Raw genomic sequence first — 22,389 nt, forward strand, 5'->3', positions numbered from 1 at the left:
TAAATCGTTGGAATCCTGTATATATGTGTATGTATATGTATAACGTTATAATTATCACAGGATGAAAGTCCACTGTTACACTTTACATCTGGTGTCTGCAAATTCTCATGGAATCGAATTGTTCACGTCGCGAATTGCGCACGCCGGCCGGGTCTTACGGTTTTACACTCTGTCGGTTCGATCGATGCTGCCGCCAAACGTACATCGAGAGGCCAGACCCACGTCGACGACAGTAGCCGCTTTCTTTCTCATCCCCTTTCGTTCTTTCTTAATTTCCTTGCTTTATCTTTTTTCTTCGTTATTCCCTCTCTCGATGCTCTTAATTTTCGAATTTTTATTCACCTTATCTTTCTTTTGTCTTACTTATGCCGCTCTCATGTCCTTATTCGTGACTTCAGACTTTTTTAGGTTAAAGTCCTAAATACAAAAACCCCGAAGGACACTACTTACATATAATTACTCACTTTCCGGATATCGCTTATGTACCTCGTGGATACCGTGACGTGAATTTATTTTTGTGTTATCAACAGCCAATCCTATTCCTTATCAACGAACTGTTTCACGATATTTTATTGTAATGCTACGGCGTCCGTTTAACGAATTTTTATTTCCTACCTTTTTTAAAAAAAATTTCCGTTAACGTGCTTATCTTGGACAGTCGACGTTTTAATTAAGGCAGTATATTCATTAACGACGACGCGGATTTAATTGTGGTTGGAAATTCTTTTGTATATACGGCAGCCATATTGACTTTCTTAACTTCGAGCGATTTTTGACTTCGGCAGTTATAATGTACAAAATGGCGATTGTACACGAGTGTCAATCGTCCTTCGGTGATTATGAAATTCCGAAATGTTGAAGAGATACTTGCACACGCGTGTTCGTTTTAATTAACTGGGAGAATTCTGTGATGGAAAATGGCGGCATTCTCGAACAGTTCGCCGTCGCTTCTCTTTGTCCTTGACGCGGCCACAACCGAACGAAACAAAAGGAGTCGCTATCAAGGCGCTTCCTATAAGTCTGACTTGAGGAATATGCTGCCAGAGGAGTAAGTCCTGTTTTCAACGAGAGAATCATGAGTGCGTTCAATTTCACGTATATTTAACTGCGCGGGACTACGTCACTGTGTGGATAAATTTTTTTTCTTCTCTTTAACTAAATTCCATAAATCACTCGGGCGTCTCTCGTGCGAATAACTCGTCGCTTTTCGATTGAGCGATTCTCACGAATATCCGTGTATTATCCCTCAGACTTTTCTTTTTATTCAATCCTTTCCTTTTTTTTTACCTACCGTTTATTCAACTTCCATTTAACGCGCTGCTACGTCGCTCGCACGACTAAACGCGACCCAATTTTTCAACTCCGGTATCCTCGCAGTGCCATTACCTGCATTCGTGTTCGGCAAAGAGATGATTTTTGCCTAGACCATTGACGGGAATTATCATACCCCTTATGCACCCAGAGAACCTTGAAATTGGATGAGTGAAGGGTACCTGGGACAAATAGGTTATCTAAATTACCGAAACAGTTCTATAAGAGCTGTACGTTTTTACAGATTATGAAGGACAGTGATAAGAACAAGATGGCGTCTTTTTTTCCGAAGTACATAAATCTAGGTCAAACGTCTTTGAGGTAATCTGCCGTTTTTTTTTTTCTTGCTATCAACGCCAGGCCCTAATTGCTCCTCGCGGTGGCAACGAGTGAGAGAGAGTAGGAAAAATAGGTATTAAGGATTGTTCATGGGGGATTTTCAAAAGCTGCGCGGCGCCTCGGCGTAAACACATTAGGCCCGCTGATTGCAAATTCATGAAACTTCGCAGAGATGAGAAACCTTCTTAATTGCTGCTGAACTCCATTTCGTCGTTAAGAACTTGTTTGAGCTGATGAGCCTTTTAATAAGACTCATTTTCATTGTCAGATATCTCCCCTACCCCATTTCCCCCTCAAATAACAAAATCTACCAAAATATAACGGGATGACGTATTTTTCGTTTTTCGTTTTCTCGCACCACTTCGAAATCTCAGAATTCCTACTGCTCGTTCAGGCTGATCTTGCATCGTGTAAGTTGGGCTCGTTAATCTTGATTGCGAATTAGTCGCGTTTATTAGCGTTCGTAAGTCAGTGACTGTTAGGGGGGAAAAAATACAAATTGAGATTCATTGTACGACGTGATTTTTCGAATCACGGAAAGATTTTTTATCGTTCAGGTCGAAATGCTCGAATCTGCCGTGGTAGAGAGTCTCGACGTATCGAGTTCCCCGGCAGAGGGGAGGATCCGCCGACGGAGACGTCTCCACGGACTGGCAGAGGTCCAGGTGAGATACCGGCGCCCCGCTGGAGAGGGTCAAAGAGCTGTAGAGCGGGTGGAGATAGAGTTTGGGTACGGCTAAGGACAGAGGGGAATCCCCGTAGCCTGAGTTAACTGAGGTACCCGACGGCCCTGGGGAGGCGACCGGCGGAGGATCTCCAACAGTCACGTACCGATTCGTTAAGGAACGCTCTCGATTTAGTTCATACGGACGACACCAGGGAATGAATCAGTGTTATTGGCTACAAGGATCTCGACCAATCAGAACGTTTAATTCTCGAATTTGACTATTGCCACTAGATCCCTTCAAAACAGTCTGTCTTGAGACAGCAGATCGGGCTGTCTCGAGCTCTCGAGTCTATTTGTTTATAATTTTTCTACCTGCGTTTCCTATACCGCATAGAAAGTTCTCTCTCGCGTGGTTCTCCCCAATATCCCGAAAATCCAATAGATTTTCTGCGCGCTTCGTAAGTGCAAAGTTGCCCTATAGTGCCGGTGCCCACCCGAGTGTCCTCTGGATGCAGTTCTCGGTCTTCAGGGATTAGCTGAACCAGCCTCGGTAAGGACTCCCAATATATTAATTGGTGGAGGGATTTCGATTTTGTACATCCGGTTCGGTCTGTTACGTTCTCGATCAATTGCTACCTGTTTCCGGTACTATTTATCTGACGCTTCGAGCCTCTCTACTTCGACCTAGCCAGCCTGAGCGGCCGCGCATTTACGTAACCGTTCGAGCATCCAGTTGCGTTTGCTGATTTTACGCGACCCCACGTATCCAGCACCTACGGTTGCGTTTATCGATTTTACGCCTCCCCAAAAATCGACAGGATCCCTTAAGCTACCGTCTCCTCCGATAGGTTCCGTCAGAGCTCTCGTTTCCAACGGGCACCTCGACTCCCAGGTCCTAGCGGCTCGTCAGGTCCCGGTGAAACAAGGAATTGGCCGGTACCCGCCCGGCACGCGGATGCATGGTCGGCCGAAGGTGACGTAGGTTAGTTCTCGAATTTTCGTTATCAGTCTCGAGATCCGAAAATACGTTACAATTGGTACTCCTGTATTTTCGCTGTTTCCCATTTTTTTTTTTTTTTTTTTTTTTTTTTTTACGAACTTTCTTTGTACTCGGTCGGAGGGGAGAGAGGCTCATGCAGCTACTCGCCGACCTGGACGGTCAAGGCTTTTCTCTTGCAAGATCAGTCTGTCCCGCTTCTCTTTTTGTTCCGCAGGTTGAAATAACTGATTATTCGCAACGAGGGCGTTGGGAATTAATGGGGAGAGTCTGTACCTCGCCGACGGGGTCTCTTCCTGACTTTTCTCGACGGCAATTATTCTTCTTCAAGGCGATACCGGATAACGGGTATCGTCGCCGGACGCCCAATGAAAAATCCGCAAAGCAAATGGAAATTTATGTGAACGACTTTGTTATTCCGGCGACGAACCTCGGCGTATATATCACGAGGAGCCGAACACGTCTTTCGACTACCTGCGACAGACTTGTCACTTCATTTTGACGTCCCTGTGACGTGGGCACCGCTGAAAGGGAACTCTGGTTCGAACTCTTTTATACTTGTAAAGTCGCTGCTCTTTCTCGGGGCACGACCCTTAAACCTCGGACGAGGCTTTTTATTGTCTCGCTGTTCCGGCGCGATTCTGCGTACGCTGGTAGAAAAAGAAGAAAGAAAAAAAATTTGCAAATTAGACCCATTCAGAATTTAAGACTCGTAACAGCTCATTTTTATTGTACAAGGGGACTGCAGCATATACTACACTGTAACGTGCGTTTGAAGTAATCGACTTGTTCTGGGCGAGAAAATATTTTTTTAGGTAGCAAATTCTTTTTCTTTTTTTTTTGCATAATTTCTCTATATACTTCCCTTTAACGATTTTCATTTTTACTCATATCCGTCTATTTTCGACTATACCATTTGCTTCTGTTTCTCAATTGGCTTGTGAGTCAGAGCCTGCTACCGTCGTGAAACTCAGACGGAACACGTCATTGGACGTACATGAACGTGTTACTATACTCTCTCCTGGGATGCTCGATTTTCATGAAGGTTTAAAGTTTTCTCCCTCCCCTTTTGACGGCGGCTTGGGCAGGAAAGACAAATTTGCAAAAAACCACTACAGTGTCTTCCCAGTGGATTATTCTCGCTGAGTGTTGTTGACGAATCATATTTTTTTTTTAACATCCGTCATTACGTATCTCTATCTTTATGTAATATAATTTCTTGTCGGTTAAGTTTATTCGATACGACGACCCACGATCGAACGGAATGTTTACCAGTTTAATCTGAAATATGGAAACTCTTAGGTTGACAGTCTACGTCGTAGGGTACAGGGGTAATTTATATGTTTGTCTTTTGATATCAGCCATTTCTGGATATCACGTAAGCACCGAAGTCGGTGATTAAAATTGTTAAAATGTATTTTAGAATTGTAATTGAAGTCTGGCTTAAAATAATTACCGTGCTGTACTTTGGATTGGTTTTTTTTTCTTCGAGTTGCAATAATTTCCTACCTTTTCGAGGTATTCGTGAATCTTTTTATTTTAACTTTGTCTACCTTTTTCAATCAAATTACAGAACACGTGCCATTGCGAACCCGTGCGCGTGTGAACATTTTCAGAACGAACATGTCGACTCTGTGTGTTAGTAGTTAGTGAGCTTGACATCAGAAGCTATTCCAAGCTGGTGACGCACTAAGCCATACCTAACGTTTATGTACCTATGCGCCACATGCTGCTACGACTATGTGGCGTACACCTTTTTTCAATAGAAAAAAAGAGAGACTTTCCGTGTAGTAGTCGCGCGAACTGTGCTGAAAAGAAAAAAAGATTCAGTCAAGACTCGTGTAGGACTATGCCGAGTAAATAGAAAAAAGAAATATAACGTTAAAATTTACCGCTTCAATTTTTAGTATCTTACACGATACTACTTCTAGTATCCAAAAATGTACTGCGTACTTCAAGATGTATTTCGAAACGTTGATCGGTGGGTTTTGAATCCCTTTCAAATTAGCTTCACATTTCTGCCGCCAGGCGGACACCGAAACGTACGTTAACGCTTCTACGGAGTATCGTGCCTCTTGGGTTGTGCGCGAAGTGACAGGTGGTGGAGAATAATAATAACTCGCAACCCCCTCAGGGTAAATGTGAATCAAGTAACGTCTCCGCACTGTTCGCTGACTGTTGGCCTTCGAGATATCAGCATTCTTTAGTCTTCGTACTAACTCCGAGCTGATTCTCGACGCTACGGGGACTGAACTGCGATAACCTCAAAATTCATCCGTGTTTCTCAATGCATCGTGTGATTCAACATCTGGACTCTCTTCAGCCACGTTACAGCTAATTTTCATATCTCTTTGCACTTTAGTGTTTTCGATTAGTCATCCGTCTTTCCATTCGACAATTCAATCATTGTCAGTCGACAATTCAGTCCTTGTGACGCTGAGATTTTCCAACGCCCTGCATATTTGTTCGATCGCGAGATCATCGACATCTTTTACTTCTCCACCAGACTGTTTTCACATTTTTCGTATCCTCTAACGCGAACTCACGCAAGATAAAGTGTCAGTGGTATTGCGCGATAAAAAAAAATTTATAAACTTAATCACAATTTACATAAAACACTTCTCAATTGTCTCGACACTCATTTGACCCAGAACGATCTTCCTCTAGATCGGAAACTCCAAGGAAATTACACAGGTAAAGACTCTCTCTAGTTTAACCTATAAATCTTCTGTGCGGAAGCTCTGCAAAGGGTATACGGGCAGTGCGCATGCGCAGACGCAAAATCTCCCGAGAACGTCGTACGATAGAAATGAGTTCGAACCGGCAAAAAAAAAGAAATAAAATAAACGTAATCGACCCCTTTACCCATCAGCAGCTTCATTTACACGACCAACAACCCTTATAAAGTGAAGTGTATCCTATATATATATATATATATATACATATACGTACACACGCTTCTACAATGCCACCTGTAGCACGTACGCCCTTGCACAAAGCTTTCGAGTCCTTTAACGCTCCCCGTCCATATCCATAGTGTTATGTAGCGAGGGATATGAAAACCAGCCTTCAAAGTTAGTTCTCAACCCCCTTATACACTCGGAACAAAGAAACAATGTCGCAACGGCTGTCGGTGGCTTCAACCTTCCCCACCCGGGACTAACGAGAATTCCTCGAAGACGAAACGCCTCCTCGAAATAGGAAAGAAAAACGTTGAGACTATAGCGTCTCGACTTGAAGTCTCGTACATGAGCGCCTGGTACATAACATAACCTCAATCCGTATTACAGGGTTACGTAGAGGAGGGAGAGGGTCCTTCAAAAGTCTAGTACACAAGTAACGAGCAATAACGTAAATTGACGATCGATCCTTAAAGCAATTTAGTGTATCGTACGCCTATGAATATTTATTTTACTTTTAATCCTTTGTATCCTTTGTTAACTTCGTTATCGTTACGTAACTCTTATTTGATATACCGAGTACGTATTCAAAATCCATTACTCTCTTTGTATACGTACGACGTTAAATGTATTATCTCTCTTTCTCTCCTTTTCTTTATATCTCCAGTGGTCTAGTACGGATACTATATATATGTATATAAAGACTGTTTTATCGGTATATACGTATATACAGGGTGTTCCGAAACTACCTGACCCGGTGGGTATGGCGGTGTTCGGGAGGCTTCGCTGATCACGAAAATGACCTTCCTTTTGTCCGGAAGCTCTTAGTTTTTAACTGGGCGCAGGTCAAACTTGACCAATCAGAACGAGGCGTCAAGAGAAACGTAGGCACCTGCGAACTCTGAGTTTTCTTCCCTCGCTTTTGTTTCTCGGTGGCTTCGGGCAGGATGACGTCAGTCGAAGACATGCCTATTGGAAACAAGAAACAAGCTACCGAGAAACAACAGCGAGGGAAGAAAACTCAGAGTTCGTAGGTGCCTACGTTTCTCTTGACGCCTCCCTCTGATTGGTCAACTTTGACCTGCTCCCATTTAAAAACTATGACCTTCCGGACAAAAAGAAGGTCATTTTCGTGATCAGGGAAGCCTCCCGAACACCGTCATACCCACCGGGTCAGGTAGTTTCGGAACACCCTGTACAATATTGATTTATATGCCTCCCTGGCTACCATAGCTCCTGACAACCCCGGCCGTTTTTGCTCGGTCCTGTCTGCCTGACTTGAAGCAACGTCTCGGTACCCTTGTAACTTTGTTCACGACGCCATTGGAATTTACAAATTCTAGACCGTTACGGCTCCTTGCGCATATGCAAATGGGCGAGGAGGAAGAGTCAGTATTTTTGTTTTTTGTGAAATTATAATTTTTTATACTTCGTAAACCGACGCCGTCCGGATTCTCGACGAAGCTGGGAAATTTCGGAACGCATTTTAACGGAGGAACTTATCCTCCTACGTTTTACACGGGAGAGACGCCTCTCGTACGTGACTCTCTGCTCTCGGGACGACGGCAACGCGATTCTCGAAATAGAATATCGAACGGGAGACTGCAGTCACTCAAGTGGCATTCTCGCCGAATGGAAATGCCGGTATTACGACCTAGTGCCAATTAAAAATATTCTATAGTATCGACAGCGTCGCGCATTACGCGGAGCGTGAATTGCTGTAGCTCGATATATTAATTCAGGTGTATTTTCTTTTTTTTTTCTTTTTTTCAGTCGACTGACAGATAATTTTATATACCAGACTGTCGTCTTTTCATGAAAATTAACGTTGTCGCTGATAACGAGCTTTTGATAATTGCGTAACATCGTTAGCCCTATGATCGCGCATCGCTGATTACGCGCTGCGTACGTTTTAATGTGTTCGCAAACAAATCAAATTATTGACTCGTCGTATCCACGCGAATCGTGACGACTCGTCGTCGCGGTTCGAGGACGTTGAACTTTGGCCCTATGGAAAGTTCTACCAATTGTCGGTCTCTTGGCTTCGTTTTTTTGTCTTTTTTTTTTTTTTTTTCGTTAGGCTTCTTTCGGTTTTAGACTCTTTGATGGAAATTACAAAGGAATATGGTGCGTTATCGCGGTGCAGGAAGTGGGGCCTGCATGCGACACCGTCCTGACACACGCGAACCCAACGGACACCAATATTGATCTAGTTGTTACTAACCTAGTGTACAGTCAGGGGGGCTCGGAGTTTTTTTTTTTACTCATTGTTTTTGTCAATGGAGGTTGGACAGTCTGACGGGTGGTTAGGTAACTAGGCGGAACGTGGAAATGTTATTTACGATTTTTTTTATTTCTTGTTTTTCTTCTTTACCGACGGATCGAGGGGAATTTGAATGACATTAATAATTAGGATGTTTTTTATTTTAATTTCGCAGGGGGAGGGGGACTTAATGAGATTCGTAATTGATAGTAATTGGGATCTTATTTTTGATATCATCCCTTCGTGTACCTTTTTGCTGTCTGTCATTTCTATTGTGATCTTTGTTCCTGGTGTAAGGGACTTTGGTTTCTATTTAAATGTCATTGATGAAATTCGATTTGGAGCGAACTATATTAATTTCCGTTTTTTTTTTTTCTGTTTTAGGTAAAATTCAACATTTGGATATCTTGCTGGATATTTGAATTTAACGACCGGAGATTGGTTCGTAAGAAAAGGAATACTTTTTTTTTGTCTTTGTCTGTCTCTCTGTCTTCGGATGTATCTTGTAGATGATGCGAGAGATTGTCAGAAACGGGTTTCCGGTTACGTAATACACTGGCAGTATGCTTGTATACTTATACGGAGATTATTAATGCTATACGAATTTATGGAATTCTATTAGCTGGAATATTTTGATTGATTGATTCTTATATGATTATCAGTCCGGTCGATCTTTGATTAATTGAATTCCTGCCCAGGTGCCTGTCAGTGTTAACTAGTAAAAAATAATAGTGCCGAAGAAACGACGTTAGTCAAATTTACTGTAATTAATTATAGGTACTTGAATCGTGATAATTATTATCGGTCAATTTGTTTTTTTGGCATTAGATTTAAAAATTATATTTAATCGCTTTCATGGTCGTTATCATTGCGCGTCTGCTGGTCAATTCGGCGCGCACTGGTACTGCAACGCGTAATCGATCTTCGAGAGAAAGTGCTCGATAACACGCTGGCCAATCTAGGAAAAATAAAACTCGGTCGTAATTAAGCGTTTATACTTGTGTTATCCTTCTGCTCGCATGGTAACATGCAAATTCATCGGGATCTTCTTTACCGACCCTTCAGCCCCGATAATCATGTCTAGCTTAATAACGACCGTAGCCATTAAGGAACCTCGGCTTGCTATTTCGCTTTTGGTAATACTTGGATGACAATATCGCTCACATCTGAACGGACATTCACGGTTGGTCTGAGTCCTCCGTAGAAACTTGCCTTAAGCCTTCCTTAATTGAGAAGGGACGAAGGGACATTCGGCTGGCGTATTAATTAGCTGATATCAAATAAGAAAAGTGTATTTACTGAAAGTCTATCAGGCGTGAAAATTCTTAATGACGCTTGTACGGAGATTAATCAATAATTTAGTTTGATATTTTTATTCGAAATTAATTTTGTATTAGCATTGAGATTATGAGGCTTTTCTTTGGGGAGTAGGGGGGGGTTGAAATTTCAGACAGGGATTATAATTGCACAGTACCCTTAGACCCGTGTTAATGATCTCAGATTATTCATAGTCCCTTAAATGGAGCCTTGAATGATTTTTAATGGAAATCCTGATAACGATATTGGTTGATAATTATTGATTCATAAGTATAGTAAATGAATGATATATTGAATGGCGGTGGGGGGGTTTGAATACTTTATTCGGGATAGACAGTGGTATTCCATTGAAGATTTTTTTTTATGTGGACTATACAAAAATAGCGTTCAAAAAGGAAACGTATTTTGGATATTTTTTTATGGGTAGTTTTGAGTACAGGTTTGATAGGAATAAAAAAAAAAAATTTTTTGTACCATCTTCCAAGACGCCAATAAACCAGATGGCTATTCGATTACTTTATTCGGACATGTGCGGGGTAGGAAGTACTTGAGAAAAATGGTGGAAACGGGCGGGTCGGTTGCAGGGGTTGCGCGCGCCTCCGCAGATCAATATTTCATTTCAGCCTTGCCAGCCCCCCTACGCCCCCCCCCCCATCCTTCATCCAACTTCAATCCTGTTCCTTGGTCTCAACTGTCCTTCTCTCGCTTGTATCCCACAGTATTCTTCTTTTCACTCACTCCTTCACCTGCCATTGTATCCCCGCATAAGGGCCTCTCGCTCGCTCCCGTACATCTCTCTCTCGTCCTTCAGGAACCCCCTTTTGTCTCATTAGCGTATCCCACGAGATAAGGCAGGTCCTGTAGGCTTAGTCGGACCCTCTTCTTTCTTTGTTTCAACTTAGAAAAATTCCCACCCTGCGTATGCTGAGCTTGCTGGCTGCGGGCACTGAAAAACAGCCATTACCAATAAATAGGATTTTGATTTCGGTCCTTCTCACCTCGAAAGTAGTAAGAGGCATATGGGTATAGTGAATGTTGAATGGTTGATGTAATTTGAATTTCGAAATTTTGGATCGGGCTTTTTTTTTTTTTTAATGGTACTTTTGTCAGCAACATTTGATATCCTCAAGTCGGATGATTATCAGTGTCCATGTTCAGAGTGGACGTGTACCTCCCATGACCTGGATGACTGTCAGCATCCATCGACCCGCTCGAATTCTTTACACCTTCGTTCTAAAGGCACAGCTGCCCTAACTGCGCAGATTCTATGAGAAGCAGCGCTTGCTGTAGACTGATGCTTGGTGTCCTCACTGGGGGTTTTTTTCTTCTTTTTTGTTAGACGTTTCTCAACCTCAGACCCAAGAGAGTCCGGAAATATTTATGGGAAAGAAGTTCCTGAGGACCCTTGGTTGAGGTTCAATGAGAGCTCAGGTCCGTAGATGAATGTCGAGACTGCGTGGGCCGCTCAACGAGAACACTTTGGCCATTACACTAGACTGGCTGGCAAAGCCGACCGAACCGCTTGAAATGTCACGTAGAGACACCACGTGTGCGCCTGATCGATTTCTTCAATATTTTTTCATGGGGAAAAAAATCTTAATGTGTCCAACGTTTTGGGTATCTTGCGTAAACAAGACTCTGGTACTGTTTTTCATTTGATTTTCCATTTGGATTTCATTGTCAAGAGAATTTTTTTGGAAAATCTTATGTCTGGTCCGTATGTCATTTGACAGGTTTGACTTCACATTGTTCTCTAATGTATTATTGCCGCTTGATTGTTGTCACGTATTTAAATATTCATGTATGTATGCAAATACGTGTATACTATTTTTATCTTATTTTTATACGTATATATTATTTTTCAATTGACACTGTCGTTAAATAGATGAAATTGTCCCTCTGGCACTAATACTGAAAATACTTGGTGGTTCGTAAAATTTCAAAAGTTTCTAATTCACGTCCAGATAAATCAATCTTGGGAAATCCAGTTCAATTTGAAGGTCTGAAGGGTTTTGAGAAAGCCCTCGTGCTCGTTAGAGACGGAAAGAGAGAATCCTGAACCCCCTGAAAATTTCTTCGATCTGGCATTGGCGTCTTCTGAATCGAAAAGGGGAGGACGACGAGTAAATGGTAAAAAAATATCCTGCGTATACACTAAAAGACCCTCAAAGGATATTACTCGTGCTTTGATGGTATCGTCAATGCTTTGGTAAACGTGATTTCTTGTTACGTTACTGCCAGCTCGTTCTTGCCAATTTATCTGGTAACTGTTTTTCGGTCCCTCAGTGTCCACGCCCTTTCAATTTATCAAGTTTTTATATTTTTTTTTGTCTAACAGAAAAAAGTTCATCTGCAACAAAGTGGTACTCACGTAGGACAAGCTCGGCTAACTCGCCTAAAGCCATGCTACTAATTCAAATATTCGCGCCTTTTGATCGATCGTGTCCATTTTTAAAATTACTTTGACAATTCGCTCCCTTTCTCATTGCCAAACAAACTCAACTCAATGGGGACACGCAGTACTTTCCTCTGTTCGATCCTCGGACCTCTTTATTCCCTCAAGGGCCTCCCTTTATTTTCTTCTTCAACCTACCAAGTGCACTCTTAACTGGAAGTGCATCAAGCCATTGCACTTGCATTATCCTAATAATCATCCGCCAGTGGTAACTCTTTGAAGTGTATGTGTATATATGTATATACTGTTGAAGTATATATACATGCCATTTATAAAAATAATATATATGAAACTTCTACCTCGAAGTTTATGTACCTCTTAAATAACTTTTGTCATTCCCTTCAACCTTCTTCACGTACATTGCGCACTTCCGCCGACATGGTCTCCTGTGAAAAGAAACTTATCCACTGGTCCATTTTCATTTTCCGAGACTTTGGTCGAACCTCGTGGCCTCGTAATTTTTCCTGGTTATTTTAATCCAGCTGGGCGACTGTAATGCGATTGGACATATTTCCCATTGGTCATAGGACAATAGTGATTCTTCACGTGACGTAGAGATACTCCTGACTTAATTAACCACTTGAAATATAACCAACTTTCGAAATACTTACGGTCATTTGTGATTCTCTAGGTCCTATCCAATTCTTAATATAACGCCGGACGTTTTACTTGTATCGTCGCCCGTCGGGTATCTTCTCCAGGACAGACTTATCTTGATAACAGCTATGACGTCACTTTGTCTGGTCGGCCACACGTTAATTCCTTCCAAATCTTGCCACCTTACCCACTGTTACTTTTTTTTTTGAAGTTTTGAAATGCTGATCAACGTTGAGATTTGTTACTTACGCAATACAGGGTGAACGAGGTGTATATTAAAGGTGAGAGGGAAGGATAAGTATAATTGTCTAGTTCGAATCCGGTCAACTTAGCTTTGATCGTTTATAGTCGCCAAGTGATTGGATTTAGTATTCACGTAGGTTAGCCGTGAGGTAAAATCGCGGAAATAAATGTGCGTAGGCTCTAACGCCTTACCGGGACTGGTCTCTGAGCGTGTTGCTTGTGTTGAGTAACGGACGCAAGGTAACAGAAGCGTAGATGGTGAACCAATTTGATTAATTGATTTGATAAGCGATATCACCCGTACAAAGGATCCAGTTATTCGCTGTAGTCGCTCAATTAAAAATGAGTTCTGTATTATCAGACTTTGAATGAGCTCTCGGTTAAGATAGGCAGAGTGTACTGTTTTATATGGACGCGTATAAAACAATAGGCGTTATCCGATCCTCGAGTGTCATTTTGATCTGGAAGAAATAATTGTAGGTTAGGCTAATGGCTGTAATAATTTTTCTTTTAACTGCCGTCAGTTCAATTTGCGTATGCCGTTGCCTTGTACTCGGGATGGTACACGGTGTAATAAATAAAAAGAATTAGGATTATAAAACGACTACGAGGCTGCGGAGTACCAGCAGCAGCAGCGTGATACCTTGTCCCGGGACGCCCGTGTGCCTGCCCCACCCAGGCTCACAGCCGCCATTACCAGAGTCGATCAATACTTCGGCTGGAAGCGAGCGTTCCCGACTTCTCCCGAACGATCGGCGAACTTGGCCGAACCCTAGCACGAACCTATCCGAGTCCCCACCATGAACAGCGTTGCCGGCTCAGTCGCTGTGCGGGAGTGGTCACTGAGGGATGTGTGGTGTAACGTGTGACTGAAAAAGACCGACTGTAGTTTCTCGGAGAGTATCCGTACTCGTTCCGTACCCCCGTAAATAACAGACTGAATCTAGTCAGCCCCCCGCGAGTATCCCAGCTGCGTGTATTTATTTATATTTATTGTACAAAAGACTTTTAAAATAGGTAGGTGAAGAAACGTCTTTATACGATATATATATCCTTGTATGTTCTTTAACGACCGTTGCCGAAACTTCGTATCCAAGTATGTATTCTCACTGCGTCTCTGTCTCTATATCTGTTTTCTCGTTCCTACTGCATCGCATCGATAAGTCGTATTTCTTTGTCTTTAATTGATTCAGCTCTTTTTTTACTTTACGATTTCGATAATCCCTCGGGAACCGACCGGCTATCGATCTGTGGCACACTGCGACGCAAAAACGCCGGATCTGCATTGCCGGCGCGATCAGCTTATTCTCATGGATCGTGCACGCAGCTAGAATGGCTGGTAGACCTTGACGAGAAATTTCTTTTCTCACTATTGTCTTGGCTCTCTCGTCTAGCAACGAATAACGTGGCGGCTCTTCGGTACATGCGTTCTCGAGTATACGATCACGACTCTGATTCATAACCTCAAAGGACGTCGACTTTTACGGATTACCCGATCTTAACGGTTTTTATATTTGACAGATATTCTTAGCTCAAAGCGAGAAGTGTTACGTTAACTTCGCAATATACTGCAGTCGTTATTCCGTAATTGTGATAAAAGTTGCTCTCAATGCTTGTGAATTCGCAATGAAGCTTGATAGAGACTGGCAGTAGGGCGTGATAGGAAGTCAAAGCAGTGACTGTGATCGGGTTGCAAATTCAAATTAGTAACTTATTTAAAAAAAAAAATAAAAAACGATGATGCCACACTCTTAAATTGGTACACGTGACCGCATCTAAAATAACTTTTTAACTTGGCCTGTCCGCCCGACCCTTCGATCCAGTTTCCAAGCACGGGTTTGCGGTCCGTGGAAAATTTCCTACGCTCACCTACCAAGATACGGACGGCGGCCATCTTGAAACCGTGCATGCGCCAAATTTTACTGGCCTTTCCAACCGCCGTCCGCCACCATGTTACTTCATTTAGTTCTTTTATCTTATGGCAACGTGAATTCCTCAGGATCGTCATCGTTACGTGTATATCGGGCCAGCGACAATCTCTCGCGCAACTGCGCACATTCCTAAGGTCTCGTGTCGCGTCTCCGAATTCTCACGGCGTCAACGGAAGGAAGCGGCGAAGGCGCCGCTACGCAAATAGGCGACCGGTTGTCTTTATCTGTCCCCGCGTGAAATATGACCCGATAAAGGCCAAGATGAATAGAAATGGCTGATAATAATTTACTAACATTTCGACACACCTCGTGAATCTCAAATCTCAGCGGATATTGATAACTCGGGGAAAAAACGGAAGTTCCACACTTCTCCCGGGATGTACTGCTTATCGATCGATATTCCAAAGAGACAATTTTCTCTGTAGACTCGCCCGGATTTCTTGAACGTTGATTTGCACTCGTTAATAAAAAGTGAGGTAGACACTCGTAAAATTAAAATCCCACTTTCACCTAGTAGAGCGGCTATAAAATTTAACCTACTGCGACGCGATTGAATATTTTATTTGGTCGTTTTTCACTCTTCCTATTAGATTCTTAACCTCTGTGCTTTCCTCCCTCTTTCGCAGTTACCCCAAGTTTACCCTATTTCGCTCAAGTACCCGTATAACGATATAACGTCGTAAAATTCACATGTAGGAACCCGAGCGCGATAATTCGTTCCTATTTACTTAACGCAAGACGCGAGGAATATTCCATTGGCAGGTTTGCATTAAATATAATGACGAATAACGTCTCTCGGTCGTCCATTGTATGCTTTAGTTAGCTAAAACACAGTATAGATATTTATACCTGTCACATAAGGGACATTCGTACGCGGCTGGACTCTGCTTTTATTCACTGCTTTTCAATACCCTTTACGTACTGCAGAAAAATATTTAATATTTCACATATTCAGTCACCATGAAACCTTATTGGCTTACTTGGAATTGACATTAGCCTCACGTTTTCGACTTATCGTACCTAAGCTGGACGGTCGGGCGCACGCAGCCAAAAGTAATTCGCTTCACGTTTTCGATTCAACAACTTCAGACCATGGACGTCCCAGAATCGTGCTAAGAGAGAATTTACTTTTTCAAATTGCCATGTGGTTTTCTTATACGCCTTCTACGTGCTACCGGATTATCAATTTCGCTCATCGCATTGGATTTTCCAAGTTCCGTTTTTTTTTACATTTCCGGTTCGGCAACGAGTTTCGGCTCTCTGGTTATTTTCAATTTCACTCAGAGAAATGAATTCTTTTTTTACTTTTGGTATTTAAGCGAAAATAGGATTTTTTTTTTAAATCTAGTAAGATGTAAGTAAATCTAGTTGATCAATTGCCTAGAATTAGGATTGTCAACAATTTTTCTTCGAATCTGTTCGGCGCATCTGCTCGGCCTGAATGCACGTACCGGAAGTGTATAAATGAAAGCGGAAATTCCTGTCCCCAGTAGACCTGGCGATAGAACCCGATACCCTTGAATTACTTTTGCTCTTTATACGAGTCCCCGACACTCGTTCTGCATTCGCATAATCCGCAGAGTCGTATGCGCGGTCGCGTTACGCAATTGTCGACGGATTAGGGTTCATTTGAATTTTCGTTAAATATTACTTCGTTAAATATAGATCAACGAACACGGTCATTATTTATTTATAAGAGTACATGACTACTCTTTGAATTTTGTCGTTTTATTGAATAACAGCTAATCGTATCACTGCACAGATTTTCGGCTTCGCCGTTTTACGGCACGCCGGAAGTAGCCTGTATTTACGAAAATCGATTCTGGCTGCTGCGCCAAAAGATAAAGGAAAAGGCAATACTCTGCCAACCACGTAGATACATCTACCTTGAGTCTTCAATAATGGAGAACCCCTGCGGTGAATCAATGCAGTGTACGTACGACCTCGCCCATCCAAGCAGACGTTTGATTTCGTGCTGGTTAAATCAGCACTGATAACTCTTTCTCATATAGTCATACGAATCACTCGCGACAACTTCACACCGTTTGAATTTACTTCAATCACAACACGAACCACCCAGCAGTATATGACCCTTGAACTAGTATTTCGTTCGTTACGCATAAATGCTGCGTTAAGAAATTCAAAAATTCCCGGGCTTTTCAAGACTTACCAATAAGACGATCGCGTATCTCGTAATCGCGATGAATAATATTTTTATAGAACAATAAGAAAAAAAAGGCATTCAAACGCCATGAAAAGCCTTACGTACCAATCAGCCGATCGCCATTTTACTTGCCGTCTCGATGATTCAGTCTGATGATCTCCGAGCAATGCGACTGTAGCTACGAATTCGTAAAGCCTTGTTCACAGTACACATTGCTAAGCTCCAGTGGTATTTCGCGTGACTCATTCGTCGACGATTCCACGTGCATCGACATTTTTTCGTAATTACACGAAAGTCGCCATTTTATCGTTTAACCCGCGACGACCGTTAAGGGGTTTTTAGGGTCTTGCATTTTATTCCGTCGGATCAATTCAGTTGCGTCTGGACGAAGCCGACGGACAGGAATTTTTGTCGCGTGACGTCACGCTCTCTGAGGCTCGATTCACAAGCGACGTATACGCGCGTACAGTAGTAGGAGCCCGCTTAACCTTCTTTTCCTTCGTGTGTCTTCGGCTAACGTCGGGCTCGGTCGGCTAGTTTTTCTGCCTTACTTTTTGGCGTCATTGTGTGTTACTCGGACCCTCGTGAGTCATCGTTTCACTACAGGCTCACTCGGCACAACCCGCGTATACGAGTATTTCTTCGTCATTCCTCAATACAAGGAATTACACTCTGCACTCCGCTCTGTTATACTTTGTCTTCCGCGTATTTGCCTCCTACGGCTCCTCTCTGGCATTTTAGTCTCAACGAGCGCGGAACGCACGAGGACGAAATAAAGTTTTAGAGGTTATGTCGGGTCTACGCCGGTTGGTTCTTTTACGTGTACCTATTTTTAGATCGCGGGACCTCCCTCCGAATCGATTTATTTTTAATCAGTCCACGTGAAAAGAGGATCCACCATCTCTTTCATTTTAATTTTCTTGCGTATATCTATGGAAAGATTTTTCTTTGAGCAAATTCTTTTTTTTTTTTTTCCTGCTAATTTATCAGCGATTTATCCGAATAACGACGAGTGGAGTGAAATTGGTATAGGAAAATTTTGTTATTCTTGACTTTTTCAGTTTTACCTACAGAACGCTTTCTCGTGTAAATTCCAACGTGCTTATCGACTACTAAAAGGGTACTTATGTATGTCTCTTTTTTTTTTAATGTGATCTTGAAATGTAGTAATTGATCGCCGACTCTTCCACATGATATCGATTTACAGGATTATATATATGTATGTAATATACTGACATATATATGTATATATATAGTAGTCAGTTTTTACTGATCGCTAAGACGAATGGAATGTCTCGGTTTTGTCGTTCGCGAAAAAGATATGTCGGCTTTAATCGAGGTCGGGGGGCCACCTCCATTCGTATGCCACGGGCCACTTTGAAAACTGAAGTGTACTTCTCACGGTGCCAAGAAGTAGGCGGCAGTCGACCGTGAACCTTCATTTCTACCTGTTAGATTTACCATCTCGTATCCCACAACCTGTGCTCGGCTCGAGTTCAGACCGGCGACTCTATGTGGAAATAGTTAATGGCTGTTCGCGCACACGGCTGGGTCCTTGGGAAATGAGATTTTTCATAAAGTTAGTTTTTCACTACGGGTTATGTTATTCGTTAATGCACAGACTGTCGGGAAAGATTTTTATTATGGAAGTTTAAAGCTGCCGTCTACCGGTCGCTCCTATAACTTCTACGTAGTTATTGGACAGCCCGGCGAAAGTTTTTCGTTGGCCAGTGGCGGGAACTTTGGCCAATTTCAAATTTGGCCGTCTCTTAGATACTGAACCGATTGACGCGCTTGGATTACTTTTGGATTATTTTTTTTTGTGCTTGTACGACGATGCTAAAATTATTTCTTTTGGATTGAACTTTGAGACCTTTTTTTTTTTTCCTTTTCTTTTCGGAACAAACTTCGATCTTGTTCTTTGAAGTCGAGGGACAGGATTTCCTTTAGGGAATTCTTCGTGGGAGGATCCTGTCAATAGGTGTGCTTAAATGCCCGGAAGAGGAAGAGGGTACGAAATCGATCTGGATAATTGGTCTTTCGTGTCTTTTCTCTTGGCTTAAATGTCAGAAGGGAATCTTGGGTCTCTAAAGAAATAGGCGCTATTTTCGTCGAAGCCATTGTTGCGTGATCTTTGACAAAGAGAAATGGCCGAAGGCACGTTGAGTAGTTTACGTGTATATAAAATATAATTAAATTCACTTTTGACTGGATATAACGGGTGTCACGTAAATAGGGCGACGCGTTAATCAAAGTCAGATTAATATTTTTTATTATTTATGCATTTTTATCAAGTCGTTATCGTTACGCTATTGTCAATGACTTTCTCCGTGACTTTAGACGTCGGTCAGTGAAAGCTTGCAGTTATCCGTAATGGTTGCCTGGGGAATCATTTTACGAAAGAGAAATGGCGTGCATTGTGAAACGTTTTTTTTTTCATTTTTTTCTTTGTCTCCCACAAAAATGTTTTGTCTATACAAAAAAAAAAAAAAAAAAAAAAAAAAAAAAAAAAAAAAATTTTTCTAAAAAAAAAGCCTGGGGAATCATTTTACGAAAGAGAAATGGCGTGCATTGTGAAACGTTTTTTTTTTCATTTTTTTCTTTGTCTCCCACAAAAATGTTTTGTCTATACAAAAAAAAAAAAAAAAATGAATCCAACATCGTCCTTGTCTCAGGATTTCAGAATTTCACTTCTCATCCTGATCCTCTTCGTCGACCTCATCTAAAATCCCAAGGAAAAAATTCAGCCTCCACTTATTTTTCGATTTCCATGGAAATGCCACCAGACACCAGTACCCCTTTTCAAGCCGACATTTTTTTTTTATCCGGGAAATGGAATTTTTTTCCAGATATCTTTTCTAACCTCTCTCAGAGTCCACCTTCTCCATAGGCCACAAGCATGAATGAAATCGTAAGGGGAATTTTTAATTCACCAAAAATTCCACTGGGAAATCATTGCTGTGCCAATGAACCGAGCTCAGCCGATGATCTTGTCCCGGTGAAGAATTTCAGTGAAACAACTGGTTGCGAATTCCGCTGGGTAATCATTGCCAAAAATTTCATTGGGTCCGAGCCGAGGTGACCGGGTTCACTCTTTGGATAGCTGTTTCTATTTCCTGTAGCTGAAATATTATTCTCGTGTTCAGCAGTGGCTGCCACCTTTGCAAACGGGACCTTCCCTGTAGGATGCCCAGGTTACTTTACGATCCAGAGTGGAAAGGTACCCCAGTCTGCTTCTTGAATATGTAGGCGTCACTCGGCAGCTGGCCATTCCTCAAATGCGCTTCACGTGTCCGTATCCTTTCATATACTGCATACCGGTCCACCGTATTCTAAAAGGATCCTTCCTCAAAGCCAACATGATCATCGACATGGTACACTGTACATTGCGTAAATTTCAATTCAGGTCCAATAACACTGCTTTCTTCCTGAACTCCGAACGGGACTCTGGGTTCGAGGCTTTCACCGGGACGGTTCTAATACCGTTTTTGTAGTCTATGGTATTTCATACCAGAAACTACCTTTAGGACCTGGGGTAGCAAAGGATCCTTTATTCAGTCGGTGGATAAAAGATTTTTTATATCCTTGGATATACTGGGTGCACAAATTACCTACAGTTTACTGTAGCTGAGCTTGCTAGGTCACTTAGACCAGGTACGACCTGCCTCAAGCATCAGATGGAGACAGAGAGACTGTAGAGAATTTTTTTTCTTCTTTTTCAAAGTTTCTTCTGATTTACCTGAGAATTAATTTTTTCTTTCATTTTACAGCTGACACAATGTCCGTGGACAAGGAGGAACTGGTGCAGCGCGCAAAGCTCGCCGAGCAGGCTGAGAGGTACGATGACATGGCAGCCGCGATGAAGGCTGTCACCGAAACGGGGGTTGAACTCTCGAACGAGGAAAGGAATCTACTGTCCGTCGCGTACAAGAACGTCGTCGGAGCAAGGCGCAGCTCGTGGCGGGTCATCTCCTCCATTGAGCAGAAGACCGAAGGCTCCGAGCGCAAACAGCAGATGGCCAAGGAGTACCGGGAAAAGGTTGAGAAGGAATTGCGCGAGATCTGCTACGACGTTCTGGTAACTGTTTAAAACGTATTTAAGCATTTGCTTTTCCTACTTTCCAACCGTATGTTTATTTTTTCCTCAAATTTTCTCTTTCATGTACCCCGTACTCGAGGAACCGATCCACTGTAGCCCTACGGGGATACAGGACTACTCTCCACACCTCCTTGGACCTTCCTCTCATATATAAGGAACTTCCTGATGACTTGGAAAAAAAAAAAAAAAAAACTGGACGGATTTCTATTTGCTCTTCCCCCTCTGTCTCATACTTTTCGATATTATTCATGAGCAGAGGGGAAGACCTTCTGTGTTATTATATTTGTTCTCTATGAAAAATTCATACTCTTTTGTACACGTTTTCTCGACTCGGTCGGTAACTACGTGTTTTCTGTCAGGGACGCAGATAATATTATTTCTTTTCAATTAACACATTTTACTCTTCTCTTTGTTATTCTCTCGATGACAAACCATTCAGGTCTTGTACACAGGCTTCAGTGGATTCATGCAAACCGGGTGTATCTTTAGTGTCCAATACTTTTGTGTACTCACGTGCGCCACTTACTCGCAGCTCGACTTGGCACAGTTTTAACGCGACTTTGAAGGCGAGATGACAAATGGCTACTTACGCTTCTAGATAGTAAACACGTATTATATGGACCTCTCGCGCCGAACAATAATTCTCCTATGTCATAGAAATGAGGAGGGAAAAAACAAAAATGAGGAAGAGGCGCGTCACGTTTACGGACTGTCGTTATTTGCACAATTGCATTCCTTGCGACCCGTGTCACGGGATGACGTAGTCGTCGTTGGTTAAATATGCGATGTGGGTCTTGATAGTTTATCATCGCCTTTCTGAGGAGTTATCGATAAGCTAAGAAAATACTCTGGGTGGTTAACTCCTTTGGTACACGTTGATTCAATTGGTCACGATTAGATTATCGACGTATACAGTCTGTTTCATCTGACTATGCCTCTATCCTGCTAGAGCCTTTAATTCGTCACTGACACACGTTGGGTATAATTTGAAATTCTACAGGTTAACTTAGACACCCTGTATATTGTTTCGTAAGGTGATATCAGGAAGTAACGAAAAATGGCCAATGATTTCCCCAGAGATTTTTTGAACACAGGAATGCCTTGTG

General features: G+C 42.2%; 1 protein-coding gene and 1 long non-coding RNA gene across 12 annotated transcripts in view; one reads left to right on the top strand and one right to left on the bottom strand.

The window, feature by feature from the left end:
• LOC107263984 (14-3-3 protein zeta) overlaps positions 1 to 22,389 on the top strand; it is a 33,235-nt gene that overhangs the window by 1,831 nt on the left and 9,015 nt on the right. For 4 of the 8 annotated variants that reach the window (XM_025081502.1, XM_025081504.1, XM_015731765.2 and 1 more), the window contains exon 2: positions 20,955 to 21,262. In XM_025081502.1, coding sequence (XP_024937270.1) covers positions 20,963 to 21,262 — 300 coding nt within the window. In that variant the 5' untranslated portion in view covers positions 20,955 to 20,962. Of the gene's footprint in view, positions 1 to 5,879; positions 6,009 to 8,861; positions 8,919 to 13,922; positions 14,107 to 20,954; positions 21,263 to 22,389 lie in introns of those variants that run through there. The other 4 variants (XM_015731766.2, XM_015731767.2, XM_015731764.2 and 1 more) reach the window with 4 other exon arrangements.
• LOC107263988 lies at positions 8,928 to 13,856 on the bottom strand. Of its 4 annotated transcripts, none has more exons than XR_003058687.1 (5): positions 13,733 to 13,856; positions 12,861 to 13,550; positions 12,565 to 12,739; positions 11,021 to 12,437; positions 8,928 to 10,740 (listed from the first exon to the last, which is right to left on the bottom strand). It is a non-coding gene; the product is annotated as an uncharacterized LOC107263988 (long non-coding RNA). The 4 variants fall into 4 exon arrangements; XR_003058685.1 differs by having other exon boundaries at positions 10,793 to 12,437; XR_003058684.1 differs by lacking the exon at positions 8,928 to 10,740 and having other exon boundaries at positions 10,838 to 12,090; positions 12,166 to 12,437.

The sequence above is a fragment of the Cephus cinctus genome, unplaced genomic scaffold (genome assembly GCF_000341935.2).
Source record: "Cephus cinctus unplaced genomic scaffold, Ccin1 Ccin1_scaffold0168, whole genome shotgun sequence".
Taxonomy (NCBI): domain Eukaryota; kingdom Metazoa; phylum Arthropoda; class Insecta; order Hymenoptera; family Cephidae; genus Cephus; species Cephus cinctus.